The sequence below is a fragment of the Juglans microcarpa x Juglans regia genome, chromosome 8D (assembly GCF_004785595.1).
Source record: "Juglans microcarpa x Juglans regia isolate MS1-56 chromosome 8D, Jm3101_v1.0, whole genome shotgun sequence".
NCBI classification, from domain to species: domain Eukaryota; kingdom Viridiplantae; phylum Streptophyta; class Magnoliopsida; order Fagales; family Juglandaceae; genus Juglans; species Juglans microcarpa x Juglans regia.
The window spans coordinates 27,830,174-27,851,171 of NC_054608.1; the positions used below are offsets into that span (position 1 = coordinate 27,830,174).

Consider the following 20,998-nt stretch of genomic DNA (forward strand, 5'->3'; position numbering starts at 1 on the left):
TAGATCATGCTACTTGATAAAGCATATATACTGACTTTTTTGTTTCTTTTTATTACAAAAGCTTCTGACAAAGAAATCTTCCTAATTGACTTAATGTGTTATTTGGCTGATTCACTTTAGTGTTATTTTGAATGAGAACGGCTATATCCATAAAGAGATTATATAAAAATAATTATATAAATTAACGTGGTTTCATGTAATCTGTTAAATCTATTTTACAATAAAGTAATTCTACAATCTTACAAATTACATTAAATCACATCAATTTATATGATTATTTTTATATAATTCTTTTATGGCTAAAGTATTTCTATTTTGAATACCCCTCCCTCTCTCTTCCAATTAATAGTTCTTATAATTATTCAATTAATAGGCTAAAAAATAAAAATATAGTTTCCAAAGGGATAAAGTTTGAAATTTTCTGCTACTGTGTAGGTATTACACTCATTCCCATTCTATATAGTTGTGTCAATAAAATGTTACAGGCTTTTTGTGAATCAATGGCCTCAAAAACTCAGTTTGGCAGTCAGAAATCCAAGAATAGAATCATGAGGACAGCTGCTGCCCTCTAAGAAATGATTAAACTCGGCTGTAATCATTGGATCAAACAGTTGTTTCGCATGCCAGATCTTTGGAGTGAAATGATTTCCTTCTTTATATAATGAATCAACTTTAAAGTAGCAGGCCCCAACACTAGCACTCCCTCTTTTCTTTTTTATTGTAATTTGCAAGTACAATTTTGTTGGTAACTATTTCAGATCTCAGATCAGAGGTAACTGCATGGTGTGAAATCCTTTCACGTTTGCTATTCATTTCCAAGTTTCTTTTTACCCATCTCTCCTCTATAAATTGAGATGGAACCCCAGCCAATGGCAACACAAGCCCCAGCACCTTTCCAATCTCTCTCTCTCTCTCTTTCTCACACACACACATACATATCTTAAGCTATCCTCAAGTGAGTGAAAATGAAGGCATCAAACATTGCAGCAGTGTGCACTCTGCTGGTGGTGCTGCTCCTGGCTGAAGCAGAAGTAACTATGGCAGCAACATGCAACCCAACACAGCTAAGCCCTTGTGTGAGTGCAATGACAACTTCAAGTCCGCCATCTTCTCTGTGCTGCAGTAAGATCAAGGAACAGAAACCCTGCCTTTGCCAGTATGTCAAGAACCCTAACCTCAAAAAGTTTGTAGACTCCCCAAATGCAAGGAAAGTTGCAAGCACTTGTGGAACTCCCTTCCCCAAGTGCTAGATTGGTTAAAAACATTCTCAAGGAAGTACCACTACTCCATCCTAATATGCATCATGCTTCTTTGGTGCATTATGTGAAGGGTGGAGATTAGTAGAGAGTTTAAATTTATGTTTTAAAGTACTTGGTGTGGTCTGTCCTATATGTCATATGCTATTAGAAGCAGTACTGGTTGTGGTGGAATAATGTCGGGTCATGCGCTCATGTTCCCACAGTGAGTCCTGTTTGCTTGGTTTATATATCCTTTAGATATAGTTGTTTCAAGGCCACTAATTTATGCATTATCAACATCAATGGTGAATCTAAGCTACTTGTCCTTAAGCCTTTACTCACCCTCTCTCTCTCTCTCTCTCTCTCTCTCTCTCTCTCACACACACACACACACATACACACACACATATAGGCACACAGAGCAGCATTATGCAATGCAGGAGCATTTCCCACTATAGATAAAGTGCAAGAAAATATGCAATCAAGCCTCGAGTTAAACGTATAAATAAAAAATCTGAAATTGAAAAGGGTCCATGATATCTTCACAACAAACACATTTAGGAGAGGGACATTTCATGCTATGCAAAAGATAATTTTCTTAGCTAAACAAGTATAGAGAGAATGTTTTTAACTCCAATATTCAGACATCATGATTTTGACCCTCAAAGGACGACGATGAAAGCAGAATACATCGGTCTGCAAGTCCAAAAGAATTTATGGGGGAATATATGACAGCAGAATACAAATGATTACAGCTTTTGATATTCCATCCCAGACGTTTTAACTGCATTCCTCAAAAATGGAATTAATAAGCCTTCGCTGACGAAAGGCAAGCCATGAACAAGATACTAACATGCATCTTGTGTTATTTTTCGCACATCAGTCTGCCGGTTGGAAACGATATTCCGTAAAAATGACATGCCGCAAAGTACAGTTTTGAGTGTGTACTAGTGCCTAAATTTTGGTTGTGGGATTGTACTAGCTAGAAAAATTCTCTATATTGAAAAGTTCAACACATGGAAGCCTTAGGAATTTATTCTTTTACTCGTATATGAACATTTAAAAAAATATGTCGCTCAGCATGGAAAATCAGTCAGATAAAGAGAAATAACTAGACATTTTGGAGGAAAGCTCCAAAATTCATTTACAAGAGAGATGAAGAATCTAAAGTTACTTGCAAACAAAATTTAATTTCTCACAAATGAAGAAGGTTTGAGATTTGATCCCAGCCCATAAGCCATGACCTCTTATCAGATGGATGCACAAAATTAAGCGCAAACATCTCCTTTGAAATGTTGCCACCTTCACAGAAGCCTACAAGCTTTGCCACTATTTCAGCACTCTCCTGTACATGCTCAGCATCATGGGGATCTGTCCAAAGCTTGTTTAGGAATTGTATCCTCCTATGCTTCCCATCCAGTGGGACATCCCATTTAATGTACAATGCATCTCTCTCATCAAATGTCAAACGCGAAGTCAACCTCTTTGCCAGGAACTCCCTTTCACGCTTCAATGCTTTAATACTGCACATAGAACAAGACATGGAATGGAATCCAATTTTTCAGTCACTTGGACCAACCCAACCTTGAAAAACCAAAAGTGATGATTAATTTTTTTAATTTCAATAAGCTGTCTGAGAGAAAGAGAGAGAGAGATAGACAGAGACAAGAAGACAAGACCATGATGACAGAGAAATTGGAGGATCGTCTCCTATGTGAGCTGGGCTCGCTTTCCCGAGTTCTGCTAGGTGCTGCTGCAACCATGTCAAGCGCCTAAGCTCCACTTCCATGTAAATTTGATCAGCTGGGTCCCCCTTGAATAGCAAATAAAACTGTGTCCGATGAATAATGGACACATGGCACACATCCCACAACTCAATTATCTGCTGCCTTTGTTCCCTAAAAGTTACTTGCCATGAAACCTGCGGCACCACTGGCTCAAATATGTTTTCTTCATCCTCTACGTTGTACCCAGCCGCTTCATTTGCTTCAAGCTCCAGCACCTAGAGGCCATATAACAAATGTATATATAAAATGATGGGAAGGCTGAAGTGACAATGTGTGAGTTACATGAACTTCCGAATGAATGGGACTAAATAGGAAGAAATTACTACAATAAGTAGATATTATATACCTGGCAAACAAGTAGCTGTTTTTGGTATTGAAGTTTGGCCACACGTTCTTTCAGTTCAGTTACATATGCTCTTATGCTTCTTACATTCTCTTCTGCTGCATTTTGGAACATCTTCTGCATTTTCTTCATGTTAACTGAACTAGAACGCCTATAGCCTGAGTTGTTTTCCTTAGATGAGGCATCTCCTCCTTCTTCACTCTTCGTCGGTGTCCCCTTTTCAGACTCTGTCAGAGTCTCAATGGATACATTATCATCATGCTCAGGAGCTCTATTTTCAATATCAGAATCCAAAACTTGCTCAGGAGTAGATAAAGGGGAGCAAGGATATCTTATAAAATTTTTTCGGTTGGCAACATTACTTGAACCCAAAGGAAGTAACTTCTTCTTTTTTGATTCCTTCTTAGTCTTGGGTGATGATTCACTGTTATACTGCTGATACTTGCTTGGAAGTGACATTACCAATTTGTCTATAGACTTCTGAACACTTTCAAGCTGCTCCTCAAGGTTGGCAATGCTGCTGCCCTGCGAATGAAGTCTCGTGATTTCTTCCTTCAGATTAGCACTGACACTCTTATTAGGAGCAACTAAGCCTCCGACTTCAACTTCTTTTGGTGCGGAACGCACAGCACACATTTCCCTTATTTCTGCTTGCAGCTTGGCAATTGTTTCTGCTGCATCCTGGTTACCCTGTCTATGACAAGCCACTTCCTTTTGTAGTACTTCCAGTGCACGATTTGCTTCTTCTCCAAGCTGCTCCTGGAGATGTTCTAGTTTGCGTATTTCATGCATAAGTGTGAATGGAGCAGTTGATGATTGCCTCATTGACTGCCTTAACATCATACTTCTTACTTTATCACCACAGCCTATGTCCTTGCCTTCAACTTTTGGTGATAGTGCACCAGTATAGGAGAGACACTTCTTCACTGATGGACGGGGTGATTCAAACGGATTTGAACTCTGAACAGGATAAATGTAAGGGTAAGTTGAAAGAACTCCTTTTATATTCTTTATGTGAGAAAGGTTAAATAAATTAGGTATCTCATGTGTTTGTGAGTGCATGTAGGAGAGAAAGTGAGAGACCTGCTGGTCCTCCTGAAGTTTCTTGCGTAATTCATCCACCTGAGATTGTGCAAGATCTCTTTGGCGTTTCAAATCTTCAATTTCCATCTCCATCTAGACATAATCAAAGAACATGACATAAATATTGCGGATTCTACTCCCCCTCCATCAATTAAAGGTCAATTTAGAGACGTATTGTATTTACCTGCTGAATTTTGAAATCTCTTTCTTTTGATGGATCAGGAGTGCGCAGTTCTGCTTCCAGCCTCGCTACTTCCTTCTGTAAATGTTTCACTAGCTGCTTGTCTGAAACAACCTGATAAAACGTTACAAGGAAACAAGGGTCACTGTTTGTGTTTTATTAATCCATTGTTTATGCAACTTAACAGAGTCAGAACTAAGCAACATTACCATGTTTACTTGTGCATTATTTGTCACTTCCTTCGCCCGTGTGGCAAAGAAGAGTGTGTTTCGAGATTGTTCAACATGAGTCAGCGCTGGACTCAAAGTACATATGATGGCAGTGCGTGCATTTCCACCAAGTGAGTGCTGCAATATGCGAGTGAGCTTTGAATCTCTATAGGGTATATGACCAGTTCTTTTACCAACGCTGCATTTACAAGATTGTGTACAGAATTATTAAATATCAGTATAATCAAAAGCTAATAAACCTACATGGTACTTAACAATTATTTAAACTACACTTATTTAGAAGGTCAAGATTCTAAACTAACTCTTTTAGCATACTACAACGAACTCCTTTGCCCACCCTTGATTTATCCAACTACAGAGGGAGTAACAATTGCAGTGGGAGGCCGAGAAGTCAGGGCTTAACAGATTTGATACTAAGGGCTGAGAATTCTCAAAATTCTCATAATTTTATGAGTTCTCGTAATTTTGTTCTCAAACATCACTCAATCACAAAACACTTTTCAATTTTAAATTTCCAATTGTTCGATTTTTTTATCTAATCATTACTTAATCATTACTCAAACACAAAAAATTAATACAATTTTTACCAACTTCAAAACAAAACCCAAAAATCAATAAAACTTTTACAAACTTCAAAACAAAAATAATATTAAAAAATTATTTTCAAACAAATTTTTGAACAACTGTTAAACCTTTTCATCTAATCATTACTTAATCATTATTCAAACACAAAAATTAATACAATTTTTACAAACTTCAAAACAAAACCCAAAAATCAATAAAACTTTTACAAACTTCAAAACAAAAATAAAATTAAAAAATTATTTTCAAACAAATTTTTAACTTTACAATATTTTTATTCAATTTTTTCTCTCTCCTTTCCCAAAAGCCAATAAAACATCTTCACTCAGACCATTTCACTACTATTCCCAAAATTCGGAAATACTCCAAGTGTCCAAACATGCCCTTAGGTCTAACTTGTGCTGCTGATTTATATTTGTTCTGCTGATCTTCTGCACCTGATCCTATTTTCTAGAAATCTACACTATTCTTAAGCTTCCAACAAAACATCAAAACTATGGATTCAGCTAAATCAAGAAACATGTTGCTAGAGTCAAAATTTCAAGTACCATTTCTACATTTTACATGGCAGGAAGATCTATGTTTCTTTTATAGAACCCAATAGCGACATGTGAAATTGCATTAGAAGGAAAGCAGTCATAAAATATCAAATAAATAAGAAAATAGTACATAGTTTGGAAATGAAAGAAACCTTTGAAATATATACTCTCCATATAGAGATATATGCTATTTTAGATTCTGACCTGAGCTTTCTGATTACTGTGGTAAGTGTCATCAAGCTAAGGTTAATATGGCATCCTTCCCTGAGCCTAGCACCATCTGCCTGTGTCTGTGAAGCTCTTTCACTCCCAGCCAGATCAACAAAATTCTGCAGATTACAGATATTGATGATTTATATCAGAAGCGACCATTGACAATTTAATTCAGGAGAAAAAAACGTAAGAATGTTTCATATTTACCAAGCTTGCAACAAAAGACCTCACACAATCAGAATTTTCACGGAGACTACTTTGAATTGTCTGTATGGATTTCCAATGAGCAATTTGTTAGAAGAAAATTCGTAATAGTATTGAAGAAATCAAGATACACAAGACTTACCAGCCTTATTATCTGGTGTGACCGAGAGCTGTTATCATTAAGTGCAGTTTCACCAACTTGCCTTTGAGCTACAAAATCAAAGAAAAACACTTTTGATTCCAGCCAAGACATAACCAATGACAAGGAAGCTAAACCAAACCGCGCTCAAGGTTATATGATTTTACCCTCACAAATACTGATCAATTGTCTCAAGTGTTGATCATCAGTTGCTATTTCCTCTACCAACTTCTCAACCATAGTACCTTTCTGTATGCAGGGATTGAAAAAAATTACAGCTGATGAGGGGAGAGAAGATCTCTCAAAAGTCAAAGTACTTGGTTCCTAACAACAGAAAAAATTCACAGATACAATACCTCTGGATCATCCAACAGCTTCAGATTGCGACCAGATTCTGAATTTAGCAGGTCTCTTACATTTTCATTATATATTTCAAGTCCAGAAATTTTTATTGTGAAATCTCTCTCGGGGGTCTGCAATCATGCCACAAAATTAATTTCAAAGCCATACTCTCTTCTCAATGCTTATATTTACTTGCTGTGTAACTTCATGAACAAGAGAGTCAGTGGACGAGAGAGCCATTACGGAGGGGGGAGGATGCCATGGTCACCTAAAGGCTGAATAAATTTGTCATTGATGCTTATATTTCTTCCTATCTTTGCTTAATGTACATATAGACCTGTATATGGCCCTGATTAAATTTTAGAAACAATAAATTAAGAAGGTAGTCATACAAATAAAAAAAAAATTAGGCCAGAAAGCTCAATTTTGAAGGAATTTATAGAAATCAATGTTGAATAAAATAATGAGGAAATTGGTAATTCTTCATGGATACACTTAATTTTTTTTTTCTTTCTTTATAGTTTTTTTTATTATGAATTCGGTTTAAAATTCTTCAATAAGACTTTTATTTTAAAAAATACAATGCAATTATCATGGTGTCACACTATAATCTATGTTGGCTTCATGCCAAAAAAAAAAAAGTCTCTTGTTTGAGGCCTCCTCCCCCGCCCCCAAAAAAAGAAGAGTTCTACATTCCGCCATTGTATGGAACTCAAACAACAGCTGACAGTTAGGAAACAAAAATTTTAGAAGGTTCCGATAAAGCTTACATTCATTATATGCCTGTAGATATCATTAACAGCTTTCTCTGTTATTCCTCTCATTGTGTATGTCTTACCACTGCTAGTTTGTCCATATGCAAATATGGTTGCTGCAATATAGATAGAATGGTTATTTTCGGGAAAAAAAACTAAAGAGTCAGTCAAGTTTTCCCTACCATTGATGCCCATCAAAGCAGACAATGCAACATTCTTTACTCCTTCCTCATATACTGTTTCAGTTAGACTCGCATGACCAAAAACTTTATCTGCAATAAGAACAGCCAAGAATTTTTGGAAAAAGAAGAAGAAGAAGAAGAAAATGATGACAAGATTTAACTTAACAAATATTGGAGCGCAGATGGAGATGTCATTAAATACCAAAACTGAATGGGGCTGGTTGAGCTGATCGATCCTGAGGTGGGGCTTTGTGCACAATTGTATGATCATCGATGCACTCCCATGCCACTTGGTCTTTGGCTAAGAGCTCCCTTTTGCTTAACGGCCTTAACCGTACTGTAACTACAATTTTTTCTTCCCTAGTTCTTGGCCCTCCTGGAGTTGATGCTGGTGTCCTATCTATCTTTGAAGCTGGTGTTCCTGGTGTTCTGACTGTCATTATTATGTTTTAACCCCTTTGCTCTACTGCACAAAAGTTGAACTACGAAGAACACCAAGCAGAAGTGTGAAACTAGGCCTCTCACACAAGAGGCTGTAGAATCAAACTCTCTGGGGACGTGACGTTAAACAGGATGCAGCAGCTGCCAGATACAAGACTTCTCTGTCAAAATCAACCTTGGGTTAGACTATGACGACAGAAGTAATCAGATAATTACTTAAACAATCAGATTAATGAAGATTCTTTATCAAATGAAACTCATCACAAAACCTCTAAAAGGTGTATTGAAACGTGCAAAGGAAAAAACCAACCAATGCAAAAACGGATGAAAAGGGAAAGCTAGATTATGCTTATATGCATTTTCCCTCTGGTTTAAACGTCTCTTAATTGTTTCCCAGAACACTTCAACTATATTAGAAAAATTAGAGTGACATAGAAATGAAAAAATAAAGAAAAACAAAGAAACGGTGCAAATTTTCAACTTTGAAATTTAGGACTGAAACTTCAAAATAAAGTAAGAATTTTCATTAAAACTTGAAAGTTACTGAAACTAATATATAACAGTCCATTTTATTAGGCACTTGTGTACAGGATTTCAAGATGTGGAATTCCGTCATATTCCTCGAGAAGCAAATTCTGTAGTACACACATTGGCTAGATTTTGTACGAAGTTGGAGGATACTAGGATTTGGTGGCATTCAATTCCAGGATTTGTAAAACAATACGCTATTCTTGAAATGTCTATGTAATTGTACTCTTGTAAATCTTGATGTTTAATGAAATTGCTTCAGTTAAAAATAAAATAAAAATAAAAAGTATATACAATCTTCAGAACGCCACAAAATTTTTAGATCTTCTGAGTCATAGAAATTCAAATAAACTTATCAGATTGGAAATTTGTAATTATTTCATCTATTCCTCAGTTTGAGGAAAACTACATGAATAAAGAAATTGACCGCTTTCAACAAATTTCTTCTCATTTTCAACTTCAGGTGAGATTTAATCTCCACATTTGTTTCATATCTGCAGACTAATACTTCATAATTTCAAATAAAAACTTCCAAAATATTAAGTGTTCGAAGTTGACGACTCTTAGATAACCAAAAATATCAGAAAGTTTCCATTTACAAACAAAGATCAAAGAGTTCTCCTTAAATCATAAAAGGAAACTCAATCAAAAACCAAAGTTCATTCACTTTATCATTATCGGCATCGAACTCAACCTCAAAACTAGCACAAAAAAAGGGAACTTTAATCACCTAAAACATCCACTGCGTTTTCAGCATCGAATGCTAGGATAAACAAATAAAAAGAGAACACTCACGGAAGTCCCAAAACGCGAGAATTTGTCGAGGGAGCACTCAGATCCGAGCAGAAGGAACCAAATGAAGCAATCAGCAAAACTTACGAACACGAACAGCAGAACTACGTTTCTGAAAGAAATTTAATACAGACAGAGAGAGACAGATTGGGAAAGTTCTAGAGAGGGAAAGAGAGAAGAGCGTTAGAGAGAGAGAGTGTGTGAGCTTCACTCCGAAATGACAGATGAATGATGATGATGAGTTTTTTCTAGGGCTTGAACAAAGAGCAACTCTGTCTCCCTGGCCAATCAATGTATTTGAATTTGGGGCCCCCAACGGCTAGTTCTTCTTTCTCCGTTTTATTTATTTATTTATTTATTTTTCTCGTTCCAATAAATATCTCCCTCGCCGATTTCGTGACTTAATCGCCGACTATAAAACGGTCCCCGGCTTGCAAGCTCCAACGGTTATCTTTTACTTTTTCTTTTTTCTTTTTTTGTTAATTTAAATGATTTATGGTAGATTGTTAATATAAAATATATATATATATATATATATATATAACGTAATAAAAATTTTGCAAGCCAGTGTAAAGTGAAAGAATAGAAAATGATAGATACACAATCATTTTTATAACTCTTTATGTAATTATATTTTTAATAAATATTTTTGTAAAATAATGTCATTTTATATAAATATTCTCATTTTAAAATATGATTGTATAAATAGTTATAAAAAGGATTGTGCATATATCATTATAATAATGATTATTCTTAAGAGTAATCAGAATAAGGGAAATTATTATTTTTCTATTTTAAATAAAAAAAAACACTACGAAATTAGCAGCTTAAAACACATGAGAAAAGTAGATATTTTAATATCTAATTGTTAGTGAGTTGTGACTCATATGGAATATTATCAAAAGAAATGTTAGATAAGGTTGCGTTTTGTAACGAGATGATCTCAGATATTTTGTAAATAATAATAATAAAATATTAAATAGTAGTAAAAAATAAATAAAAAATAATAATAAAATAATAAATAATAATGGCGTATTCTCAAAATATTCTGATAATACTTTACTACCCAAACTACCAAGAAAAGTGGTTAAAAGCTTATTGCATCATGCTCCTTAAATTCGAGATGCTAATGTTTAATCATCCTTGTTTCTTTTCTTTTCAAGAAAAAAAAAAAAAAAAAAAAAAAACGTTTTTTTTCTTGCTGCCATTTCAAATCAAAAGTTATTTATCATTTTTTAAGCGTAACCTTCAAAATTTAAGCTATTTTAAATTTTTTCCTACCGTTATTTATATTTTTTTCATTACTGTTACATTTTTAATTATCATTTGAAAATGTATTTATTATTATTTATTGTTGTCTTGGGGAAAAAAAATAGATTTTTAAAAGTGGGATGGATGTTGTTTTGAAATAGTAGGTAGTTAAAATAGAGAAGTGATAGTTGAGTTTTTGGGGAGGTGGATATGTAATTGTGCATGCTAGCTGTTGGGTACAAAATGTGTTTGAGAGAATTAAAACGTCTTGCCAAAGTAACGTTAGATATAATTATAGATTGTGCGAGTGTCACGTATTAATTTTGAGAAATAGTAATGTCTACCATTAAAAAATTATTTTTTTATATAAATTTCATATTTTTACTCACTTTTTTTTAAAAGAAATACACGACATTTGCATACTCTATGATTGTAAATATCATTTCTAAACTCATCACATCTCATCTAATCATTATAAATTTTTCAAATTTTCACCAAAATAAAATAAACAATTCAACTTTTTCAAATCTCAAAACAAAAATAATATTAAAAAAATATTTTAACAATATTTTATTCAATTTTCAATATTTATCTCAACTCATCTCATTTCATCTGCAAAAACAAACGAAGCCAATATCATTTGAGACACGGGCTATCCATATCAATTTAGTGAGTGATATAGAGAAATTATATTTGTAATATTAGTGTGTGCAAATCTTTGAAAAAAGTGGATATATCTAAGATTTGCATCAAAAAATTATTTTTTAACGATAGATTCCATTTTTTTTGAAGGAAGTGAGCGAACCTTCTCATAGAACTGCTCCATCCACGACCAGTCTTTGTGGTGTTCGGTGCTTCTGCACCATGTAGGCTCTCTGTCAAGGCCCCCAACCTGACTTGATCAACAATGGCCTTGTATGTTACAGTCTAACTTGGTCTCATCACCACTTCTCTAACCAGATGGAAGGTCTCCTTTCTTTGTAATACTAGCTCAAGTCACCTCAGGTAGCCACAAAAAGCTTCATCCAAACTAATCACTACCATCTCAAAACAGAAACGTAAAATAAATTGAAACAGCCAAGTAATTTAAACATCAACTGCTTCATCCTTCATCACCTCACTACATATCAGAATAACATATAAGCTTATCAAATGGATCCGGATTGCCAAACTGAACCATTTTATACATCAACCAAAATCACACTGAAACTTGTAACCACCTGTTTGTTCTCTCATGGAGACATAAAATTATAGGTGTATCAGACAAACGAATTGATAGGACCTTATTATGCAGGCTATCAGATTCTAGGAGCATAACAACATATTTAGCTCGGCCGCCATGAATCATCTCCATCTTCTCTGTTTGTCTCTTTTCCCCACTTCTTCGACGTATGCCATTGATCTTTTCACTTTTTTCATCCTTTTGTATTGTATTGTCTTTTTCTCTTCTTTTTTTAAATAGGGTTTTGCTTGTGATGATCTACTTTTTTTTTTTTTTTTTGTCTTTTTTGCAGGTAGTGGGAATTCCACATCAAATAAACTCCATCAGGTAAACTTTTAACCCAGCTTGACCACGCATTCAACAGGGAACTTAAAAGCCCTATGATTTGTGGCCAGGAAGTTCAAATAATCTAGCTGCACATGCCATTGCTTGATTTCTTCATCCCTCCTAGTGCATGCCATGTGAAGCAAAGAACTTGAAATCTGGGTGATTGACCTGAAGCAGTCTTAGCCAGCTGTCTGCAGCCTGCATGAGGGAATTCGCCAGTTGAGACTCACTAGCCCCATGTTGTGCCCACATGCATCCTTTTAACTTATAGGATGCCATCCCAAAAGCACGCATGGAAATCTTGGAGACATCGTCGATATCACTAGGATAAATTATCGAGGCCTGGGTGCTTTCACTACCTGGAAAAAATAGAAAGAGGTCCCTCCTTAAAGAGTTAAACGGATGTCTTTGTCTGAAAGTTAAAGCATCTCATACAACATCAGGCATTTGAACTAGTTAAATACCGGCAGAATTATATTAAACATTAATTGCCATATTTGATATGGAATACTTTGGCTTTATGCAAATATATTGCACGAGAGAGAAGAGGAGGGAGGGAGGAGGAGGAGCAGGAGAAGAAGAAGAAGGATATCGTCATATAGATACCCAATTCACATGCTCGTATCCATAAGGACAACACTTTGCTTATACGTTGGGGTTCAAAGGGATTACATGCTGTCAGTAACCTAAGCTTCGTTTAAAGGCCCATTCAAGCAGAAAACTAACAATTAAAATGTTGTCACAGCCAAAAAAAAAAAAAAAAAAAAAAGAAAAGAAACCGCAATAGTACCACAATGCTTGTTATTTAAAGGCTAAGATTACCTGTCGTGGGTGCAGAAAGGGTATGGTATGTTAAAAAGCAAGCATCCAAATCTTTCAATGTAGGACCGGTGGGTATTCGGTATATAGGATACCTATAAAAACCATCATCAGACCAAATGAATCCTGGAATGATACAAAGCAACATAAAAGTATAGATTACATTTAAATTTTACCATGCCACTGACATCCAACTGGCTGGCAGTAAATCACAACTTCTTAAGGTCCTCAATCCAGGATACCGGCATGCAAGATCTAATATCTGCACAATAATGCAACAACTAAGATGCAGAGCTCAGACCATAAACTTACAGAAGCAATCACAATCAACAAAATAACTAACCTTGTCAGCTAATGGTTCACGGCAATAAGGGAGATCCTGCTCAAGAAACTCAAAGAGCAGCCGACCTTGAGAATTCCCTGCTTCAAAATCATCACTAGAAAAGCCTTGTTGTCTTGCAGTGTGATCATTTGTTATAGACAGCCTAGCCAGTCTAATTGGGACCTCACCTCTTAGATGGTTATGAACCAACTGCTCTCTTGTAAATTTTATGCCTTTATCACTTTCATGGTCACTGCTTCCATCACTGCTTGAATCTCTATAGTAGTCATAGTCACTCTCTTCACCAGCTTGCCTAATTAAATTATGAAGTCCAATTTGGTTAGAAGGCAAAAAATGTACCCTACAATTAAATCTATTACACTAAGAATCAAACAAAAACTAGATAGGACATTACAAGAAACTTGGAATGAGATTAGAAATGAAGCACTCGTGATTGTTGAACATAAACAGAGCAGGAATAGGAAAAGGTAACCGGGGGATTACAACAACAAGAAGGTAAAAAACTTTTAGGAAAATAGAGTATAAAGTTATAAACCTATAAAATTTTTCATTTGTTTATTTCTGCACAAGGAAAATATAAACTCATAAATTATTGAAGAATCAACAGTAAAAGTGAAACTACTTTACTAATGAATTAGAATACATTGTGTGGATCAGGGGCAAATGGAAGAATATTATCAAAAGAAGTATCCGCACAAGCAAAATTGAAATCGATAACAATACCATTCAGTATTTGAAGACTACATACATATTGGCTGTTCAATCAATCATGAACAAAGAGTAATTTTGGTTTACTGTTGGCCTGGCATATCCAATAATCCTTGACCAAAAAAACAAAAAACAAAAGACAAAATTGAGCAATTTTCTAAGTCCTAATAATTTCTTTGTAGTATAGAACTCATTAGATAACTAAGAGTCAATTAAACAATAATGTCAAGAGAGGATTAAAAATGCATGGTACGGAATTCAACATAACCAATTTCTACATTAAGAATGTCAAGAGAGACTTATGGATACACATTAATAAACTAAGTTCTAGTACCCATCAGTGCAGTATAAGAAAGTGCTTTTCTACAATTGATCTGAAAGAAGCAAGCAAATCAAGAATAACAACCCTAGTTCTCATTTCTTTTTCCGCTAATTGGCCTTGGTTGAATTCAGATTCACTGGAAAAAAAAAAAAAAAAAAAAAAAAAAAAAAAAAAAAAAAAAAACCTCTCACAGTCTCACCTCCATTGTGACAAATATTTTATTCAAAAGAACCAATTGCTTCGAGCATATGTTGTATTAATAATGCAGCACTATTTTTACCAATTAAAAAAAAGTAAATTGCAGTTCTTAAGTTTCTCCATTTATCGGTGTATAAACTTCAAAAGAACAACATACCATGCTAATTACAAGAGAAAATAATGCAAATCAAAGTAACAAATCCAACACGAAACATTGGCAAGTTTGTTGGGCTTCTGATTTTTAATTTCTAGTTTTGAACAATGCTACAGGCAAAGAGATATTGACAATGTACTCTGATCAATGTATACTAAATTAACATATTCCTGCAAGTGGGTGTTTCACAAGACACTAAAACATACATAATGACTTATCTTTTTCTTATAAGGTAAAACGATATATACACAAGGCTTCATCTTTTGATTACAATTTCTTCACACTCGAGCACTTTTTGATTACCTTTCTTTCGAATCTCATTGTATCCTAATAAACAGCTTTCCAATTTGACTAGTTTTGCTTCCTCTGAACTGAAACAACTTCCGAGCAATCTTTTCCTTCTGGTGTTTGTGGACATAAGCCCAAAAACAAAAGGAGTTTGTAGACAAGAGGTGCTTATTAAACTATCCCTTCGCCTAATTCATTAATTCCTTATGGCTTGGTTAGATTTCAGATACTATGGACCACAAAAATTTCTACCAGTATATATAAGCACTCAAATCTTGCAAATCGTCCGTATTCTACATAACCTAGCAATTCACTCTAAAAAAACCTCAAATTTATAAATCTCACCTGATTCATGACAGTCACATTGATTTGGGGAAGGTTTGTAAGTTGTAAGGAGAATTCTTTTACACCCTTTGAATATCCTGTGATGTTTTCAGTTAGTATGGGCATTCAACATTCTTGAAACCAAACCATGTAACCAGCAAGAAAAATTCGTTTGCCACACTTAGAGACCTTCTAATGCTATATTGACAATGACATCTTATATCAACTTACTGCATCATTAACTTTTATTACAAAAGCACACCATATAAAAGTAAGTAAAAAATTTGACACAAACGATGGTAATGGTCAAGGCCAAATTGGGGGTACAGACAGTCAAGTTTGTCAGACAATGAGTTTTTCCCCTGCCCCTATCAAATAGAAGCACCCATAATCAACATCCTTGTTCGTATAGAAGCACCCATAATCAGCTTCCCTGAACATGATAGAGCTATTGGCATCCATGGATAGCACATCTTTAATTAAACAAAGCAAAAACAACCAACAAAGACGTTCCAATTTTCATATAAGCCAAACAATTGAACTTTCATAAAGAAGATTGATGAAACTGATTCTCAAGTTGAAAATGTCGACGGAAAAATTCAAATAAACAACAGAAATGCACATATCCAACTAGGAAATAGCACTACCTTGGCTTAGCATTTGACCTTGTAGCAGGCTCGCCATACAATTGTATGCCAGATAAATATGGAACATAATATTGAACAACAGAATCACCCTCATTAAGTACAAAAGGCACTCCCACCCCGTATGCACTCCGTTCCTTAAATGTTTCCCAAAGATCATTCAACATGAAGTATGGTTGAAACTCAACATCACAAGTCCTCAAACCCCTCATTGTCGTCTACAAGAAAACAAAAATCAGAATTTTTTTTTTTATCAAACCCCACAAAATGAGCATCACAGCTATGTAAAAGTCTATGCAAAGTTGAGAAAACATAGGAGGAAAATTAGTTGAAAAAATCACCTCTTATACAGTACACTCTTTATAAATACTGAATACTACTAAGCCAAATATTCAAATTTATGATGCCCGATACTTTCTCCTACAGTCACTCAGAAACCAAACATAATTGCAACGAATCAAGAAGAAAGACAAGATAAGAGATCAACCTTGGAGAAATACTGGGCCGGGACCAAAGGCGTGGTGGACTCCAAGAACCTATCAAGGTTACTAGCAGGCTTTAGAGGAAGCTCCAACGGCTTTGTCAATGAATTTGGAGGGTCTTTGCTCGTTGGAGATGAATCCAGCCTCTCGGTCTCATCACCCTTTTTTCCTCTCCGAGCTTGTTTTTGCTGATTCTGATTTTTTCTGCCTTTCGATGGGACGTAGAACCGGTTCTCACCGCGCAGAGGCCCAAAGCGCATCCCAGTTCCCATCATTTCCACCGTTTTGTTGCTGAGAAGAGGTGAGGAAATATGATAAAAATGTAAAAAGAATAAGATTCTAAGATCTTCTGCTTTCTGCACGCCCTTTTTTTTTTTTTATCAGAAAGAGAATGAAAAACCCAACTGATCACAAATATACTATCACAGGGCTTAGTTGTCTGGTGTTTTTAGCTTTGTCGAAGTATCATCTGTCAGGAAATTTAATATCAGTCTAAATCGCTTAATTTTGCAGGGGTTTCCTTTTGGTTTGAAAGTATCCAAACACCGAAGAGAAAACCCAATAACAGCTTGAGAAATCCCGGACTGGATCAGATAGGCGTTTCAACTGATCAGATCAGAGAAACCCAGAAATCTCAGAAACTTGTATTCAAGATAAAGTAGCGAAATTTAGATGAGAACAATTCAAAGCGAAGATAAGAACCACTGTGGATTGAATGAGACCGAAATGGGTTTTGGGTGAGCGGAGAAATAAGGCTCAAGGCGTGAAGGAAAGCACGGACTACAGGGAGAGACAGAGAAACAAAGAAGGTTTCAACCGGAGAGCAGACCAGTGTCCTAAAGAAAGGCATACGTATACTAAAGTATTTTCCCTTTCTTTTGGGATATTGCACTTCATTATTCTATTTAACCATTGATGAATGTGATTATAGGATATCACAATGGAAAATTGGACTTCTCAAAAAATAACGAATGGAAAATTGGAATGCTAAACCTACAAATTAAATTAATTTTCTAATCTTATTATCACCTAAAAATAATTACTACATAATCTCATAAACATAAAAAATGAATTATTCATTATTCTAGGTTTGGACAATGAGATGAGATGAGATGAGATGAGATGAGATTTTTTAAATAAAAGTTAAAAAAAATGTTGTTGAGAATTTGTGAAAATTATAATGATGAGATGAGATGAGATAGGTTGAGATGGTTTTATTATCTAAATCTAGCAGTCTCATTTGTTTTTGCAAATGAGATGAAATGAATTGAAATAAAAGTTGAAAATTGAATAAAATATTATTAGAATATATATTTTTTTAAAATTATTATTGTTTTGAAATTTGAAAAAGTTAAATTGTTTATTTTATTTTGTATATGAATTTAAAAAATGTTGTAATGATTAGATAAGATAAGATAAGATATATTGTGAAAACAAATAAGGCTTATAATAATTGTGAAAGAGATTGTACGGCTATGAAATCTTTTAATAAGATAAAAATATAACCTCAACCATACATAAAAAATAATTAATAATAACCCAAAATGCAGCACAAAGGACTTCATAGGGCTCATCAATTCAGATAGCATTCTTGTTTAAGCAAACTTAATTAATTGTGGAGTTTTGATGTGATCACATGTAGTAGGAGTGATGTTATGATCACACCTAATCACATTTGAGAGCTCTCACTCATGCCAGTTGTTTATAATAGATGTAGGATATTCTCCATTTTAATTTATATTTTTTCTTCAATAATAAAGCTTTCTTCTTTTTAGGGAAGAAAATCAATAAATTTGTAAAATATAAACTTGGTTCTTAATTTTCTAGATTTACATAAAACATTTATATAAGATAAATAACTTAGTCATAGAGAGGTTTTATAAAAATAAACTTAGAAACTGACGTAATTTAATGTGGTACGTTATGTTATAAAATTATGTTTATTATAAAATAGATATAACATATTATATAAAATCATATCAATTTATGAATTTACTCTTATAAGATATAAGATAAATATCTTAACCACGAAGAAAAATGGTTAATATATGAAATCAATATTCATATAATGCCTCTCTAGTAAGAACAAGGAATACTTCAGAACGAAAGCATAACAAAATTCCTTGCTTTATGTGAAAAAAAATATATATATATATATTAAAAATATTTAAAAAATAATTATATTTTATGTAAAATAGAATATGCGAGAACTGTAAATTTAAAGATTGTATATAACATTACCTAAATCAATAATACACTTAAATTTCACAAATATTAATTCAATACACAATTTCACAAAGTCTCTCTCAAAATTTTTAAAATTTATTTTTTATAGACAATTGTAATATCTTACCTTCACATAAATAAAATAAATGGGAATAACAGAGGTGACAGAAAGGAAGCTGGTGATTGGTTGGTTGTTGTGGAGTAGACTTACAACATGGAATTTTCTGACACGTGCAAGGCACGAGTAGGTAAGACACGTGCATAAAGCACAGTTTAAACCACTCTTATTCCAAACAGTCCAAACATATCTGGCCAGCTAATTGTGTTCGGATTTTAGTATTATGTTTATATCTTTTCGAATTATAAAATATATTTATATAAAAAGAAGTTATAGCAGATTTCATTACAATCCATCCCCAATCTCAACTCTTTTGTTTTTAGAGATTAGATAAAATAAAATGAATTAATATAAAAATTAAAAATTAAATAAAATATTATTATAAAATATTTTTTAAATATTATTTTTATCTTGAGATTTAAAAATTTTGAATTATTTATTTTATTTTATCTAGAAATTTTGAAAAAGATGTAATGCTGAGATGAGAATAATTATGAAAATAAATGAGATCTTAATTAATTATTTTTAACTTATTGAAGATGATACGTTATTAAAAATTAAATAATTATAATAACATGACACTCACGATAGGATACGAATACCACTTCATTCATTTGTCGAACTATCGGATATTTTTTTCTAATTTTTTGGAACGTTTTATCTAAAAAAAAAAAAGGTTAAGATGAGAATTGACAGTTAAATAAAATATTATTATAATATTATTTTTAATATTATTTTTATTTTAAAATTTAAAATATTAAAATATTTATTATATTTTATATAAAAATTTAATAAAATTATAATAATTATATAAAATAAAATAAAATGAAATAATTTGATTTGTACAACTAAACCAGCTCTCAGGTTGTTTTGTTAACTCTCCCACCTATAAAAATGTCAAATTGGCTACGACTTTAGCTAAAAGTAGCATAGTGTCAATTTTATTAGTAATCTACTCATCCTGATTTATGGCTCTATTTGAACTATTCCATTTCCCCACTCCCCCAACTAAAAGACAATATTTTAACAAGCCAAGTTATTCTTGATTTAATTTTTTTTTTTTCTGACCAATCACATACAGTAATGTGTCACATTCCAAATAGCTTTTTCTTTTTCTATTTTTTTTTAATTTTTATGAAAATAGATTTCATTTTATTTAATGAACCGAAGTTATAATTATGACTTATCAATATAAAAAAAAATCTAGACTACAAGCCAAACTAACGCATATGTTCTAGGATACCCTTACACACAAATTTCTTTGTGATGGGTATTGTCTTAACTTAAAAAAACTTTCTCCTAACAGAGATGAGCGCTATGTAAAATATAACTAAACGTCCCATCTTCCAAAATAAGAGAACTACTATCTTCATCCTTTCCAAGATGAGGATTACTATCTTTCTGATTTCTCCCAAAGGAGGAACGAGAATTTACTGCTATGGGCATTAAGTCCAATAGCTTATTCCTTATTACTTTTACCTAAAAAACAAACAACAGAACTGCAAATTACACAGAAGAATCAGAGAAACTAGATTTGCAAACAAAATAAAAGTTGGACTAAAAAAACACAGGAGAAGGGGTTGTAATGGCGCATGCAGGACACACGCCACTCTAGGAGGTAGACTGACAATAGATTTGGAAAGTCTTGGAGTCGCAGGCCCAAAAAATGCCGCACGTGGCGTCGACAAAAAGCTCTCACTGTGGTGCGTGAGCCAAGTGCCAACCTTCAACCTGCGCGTGCGGGCTATGCACCACTTCATTTGGTGCCGCGTTTGATATTGGTCTTGCAAATCGGTAGATGGTGAATACCATGGTGGGGCGCGTGTAGCCTGTTGGTCGTCGAAAAGTTCCAGATCGACGATTCTATCTTATTCGGCCTGAGAAAACATAAAACAAAAACAAAGAAACACACCACTGGAAGCAACAATAGAGGTGAAGGGAGGGGGGAGGAGCCGAAACTCCCACCCCCTCTAGCCGGATTCGGTTCATTAAA

At 34.0% G+C, this 20,998-nt stretch overlaps 2 protein-coding genes across 3 annotated transcripts; both read right to left on the minus strand.

The window, feature by feature from the left end:
- Nucleotides 1-2,238: 2,238 nt before the first annotated feature.
- Nucleotides 2,239-9,860, minus strand: LOC121242630 (kinesin-like protein NACK1). Of its 2 annotated transcripts, none has more exons than XM_041140544.1 (15): nt 9,583-9,860; nt 8,021-8,420; nt 7,819-7,908; nt 7,652-7,752; nt 6,896-7,012; nt 6,707-6,788; nt 6,543-6,610; nt 6,404-6,463; nt 6,188-6,312; nt 4,842-5,040; nt 4,636-4,746; nt 4,452-4,544; nt 3,372-4,328; nt 2,918-3,240; nt 2,239-2,761 (listed from the first exon to the last, which is right to left on the minus strand). In XM_041140544.1, exons 2-15 carry the CDS (start codon nt 8,256-8,258, stop codon nt 2,434-2,436), a joined length of 2,892 nt encoding a protein of 963 aa, XP_040996478.1. In that variant the 5' UTR covers nt 8,259-8,420; nt 9,583-9,860; the 3' UTR covers nt 2,239-2,433. The 2 variants fall into 2 exon arrangements, with proteins under 2 accessions (XP_040996478.1, XP_040996479.1); XM_041140545.1 differs by having other exon boundaries at nt 9,518-9,860.
- Nucleotides 9,861-11,912: 2,052 nt separating this feature from the next.
- On the minus strand, nt 11,913-17,549 carry LOC121242635. The gene is made up of 6 exons (XM_041140548.1): nt 16,667-17,549; nt 16,183-16,397; nt 13,542-13,833; nt 13,375-13,460; nt 13,202-13,293; nt 11,913-12,738 (listed from the first exon to the last, which is right to left on the minus strand). Exons 1-6 carry the CDS (start codon nt 16,934-16,936, stop codon nt 12,500-12,502), a joined length of 1,194 nt encoding a protein of 397 aa, XP_040996482.1. The 5' UTR covers nt 16,937-17,549; the 3' UTR covers nt 11,913-12,499.
- Between the last annotated feature and the right edge of the window lie 3,449 nt (nt 17,550-20,998).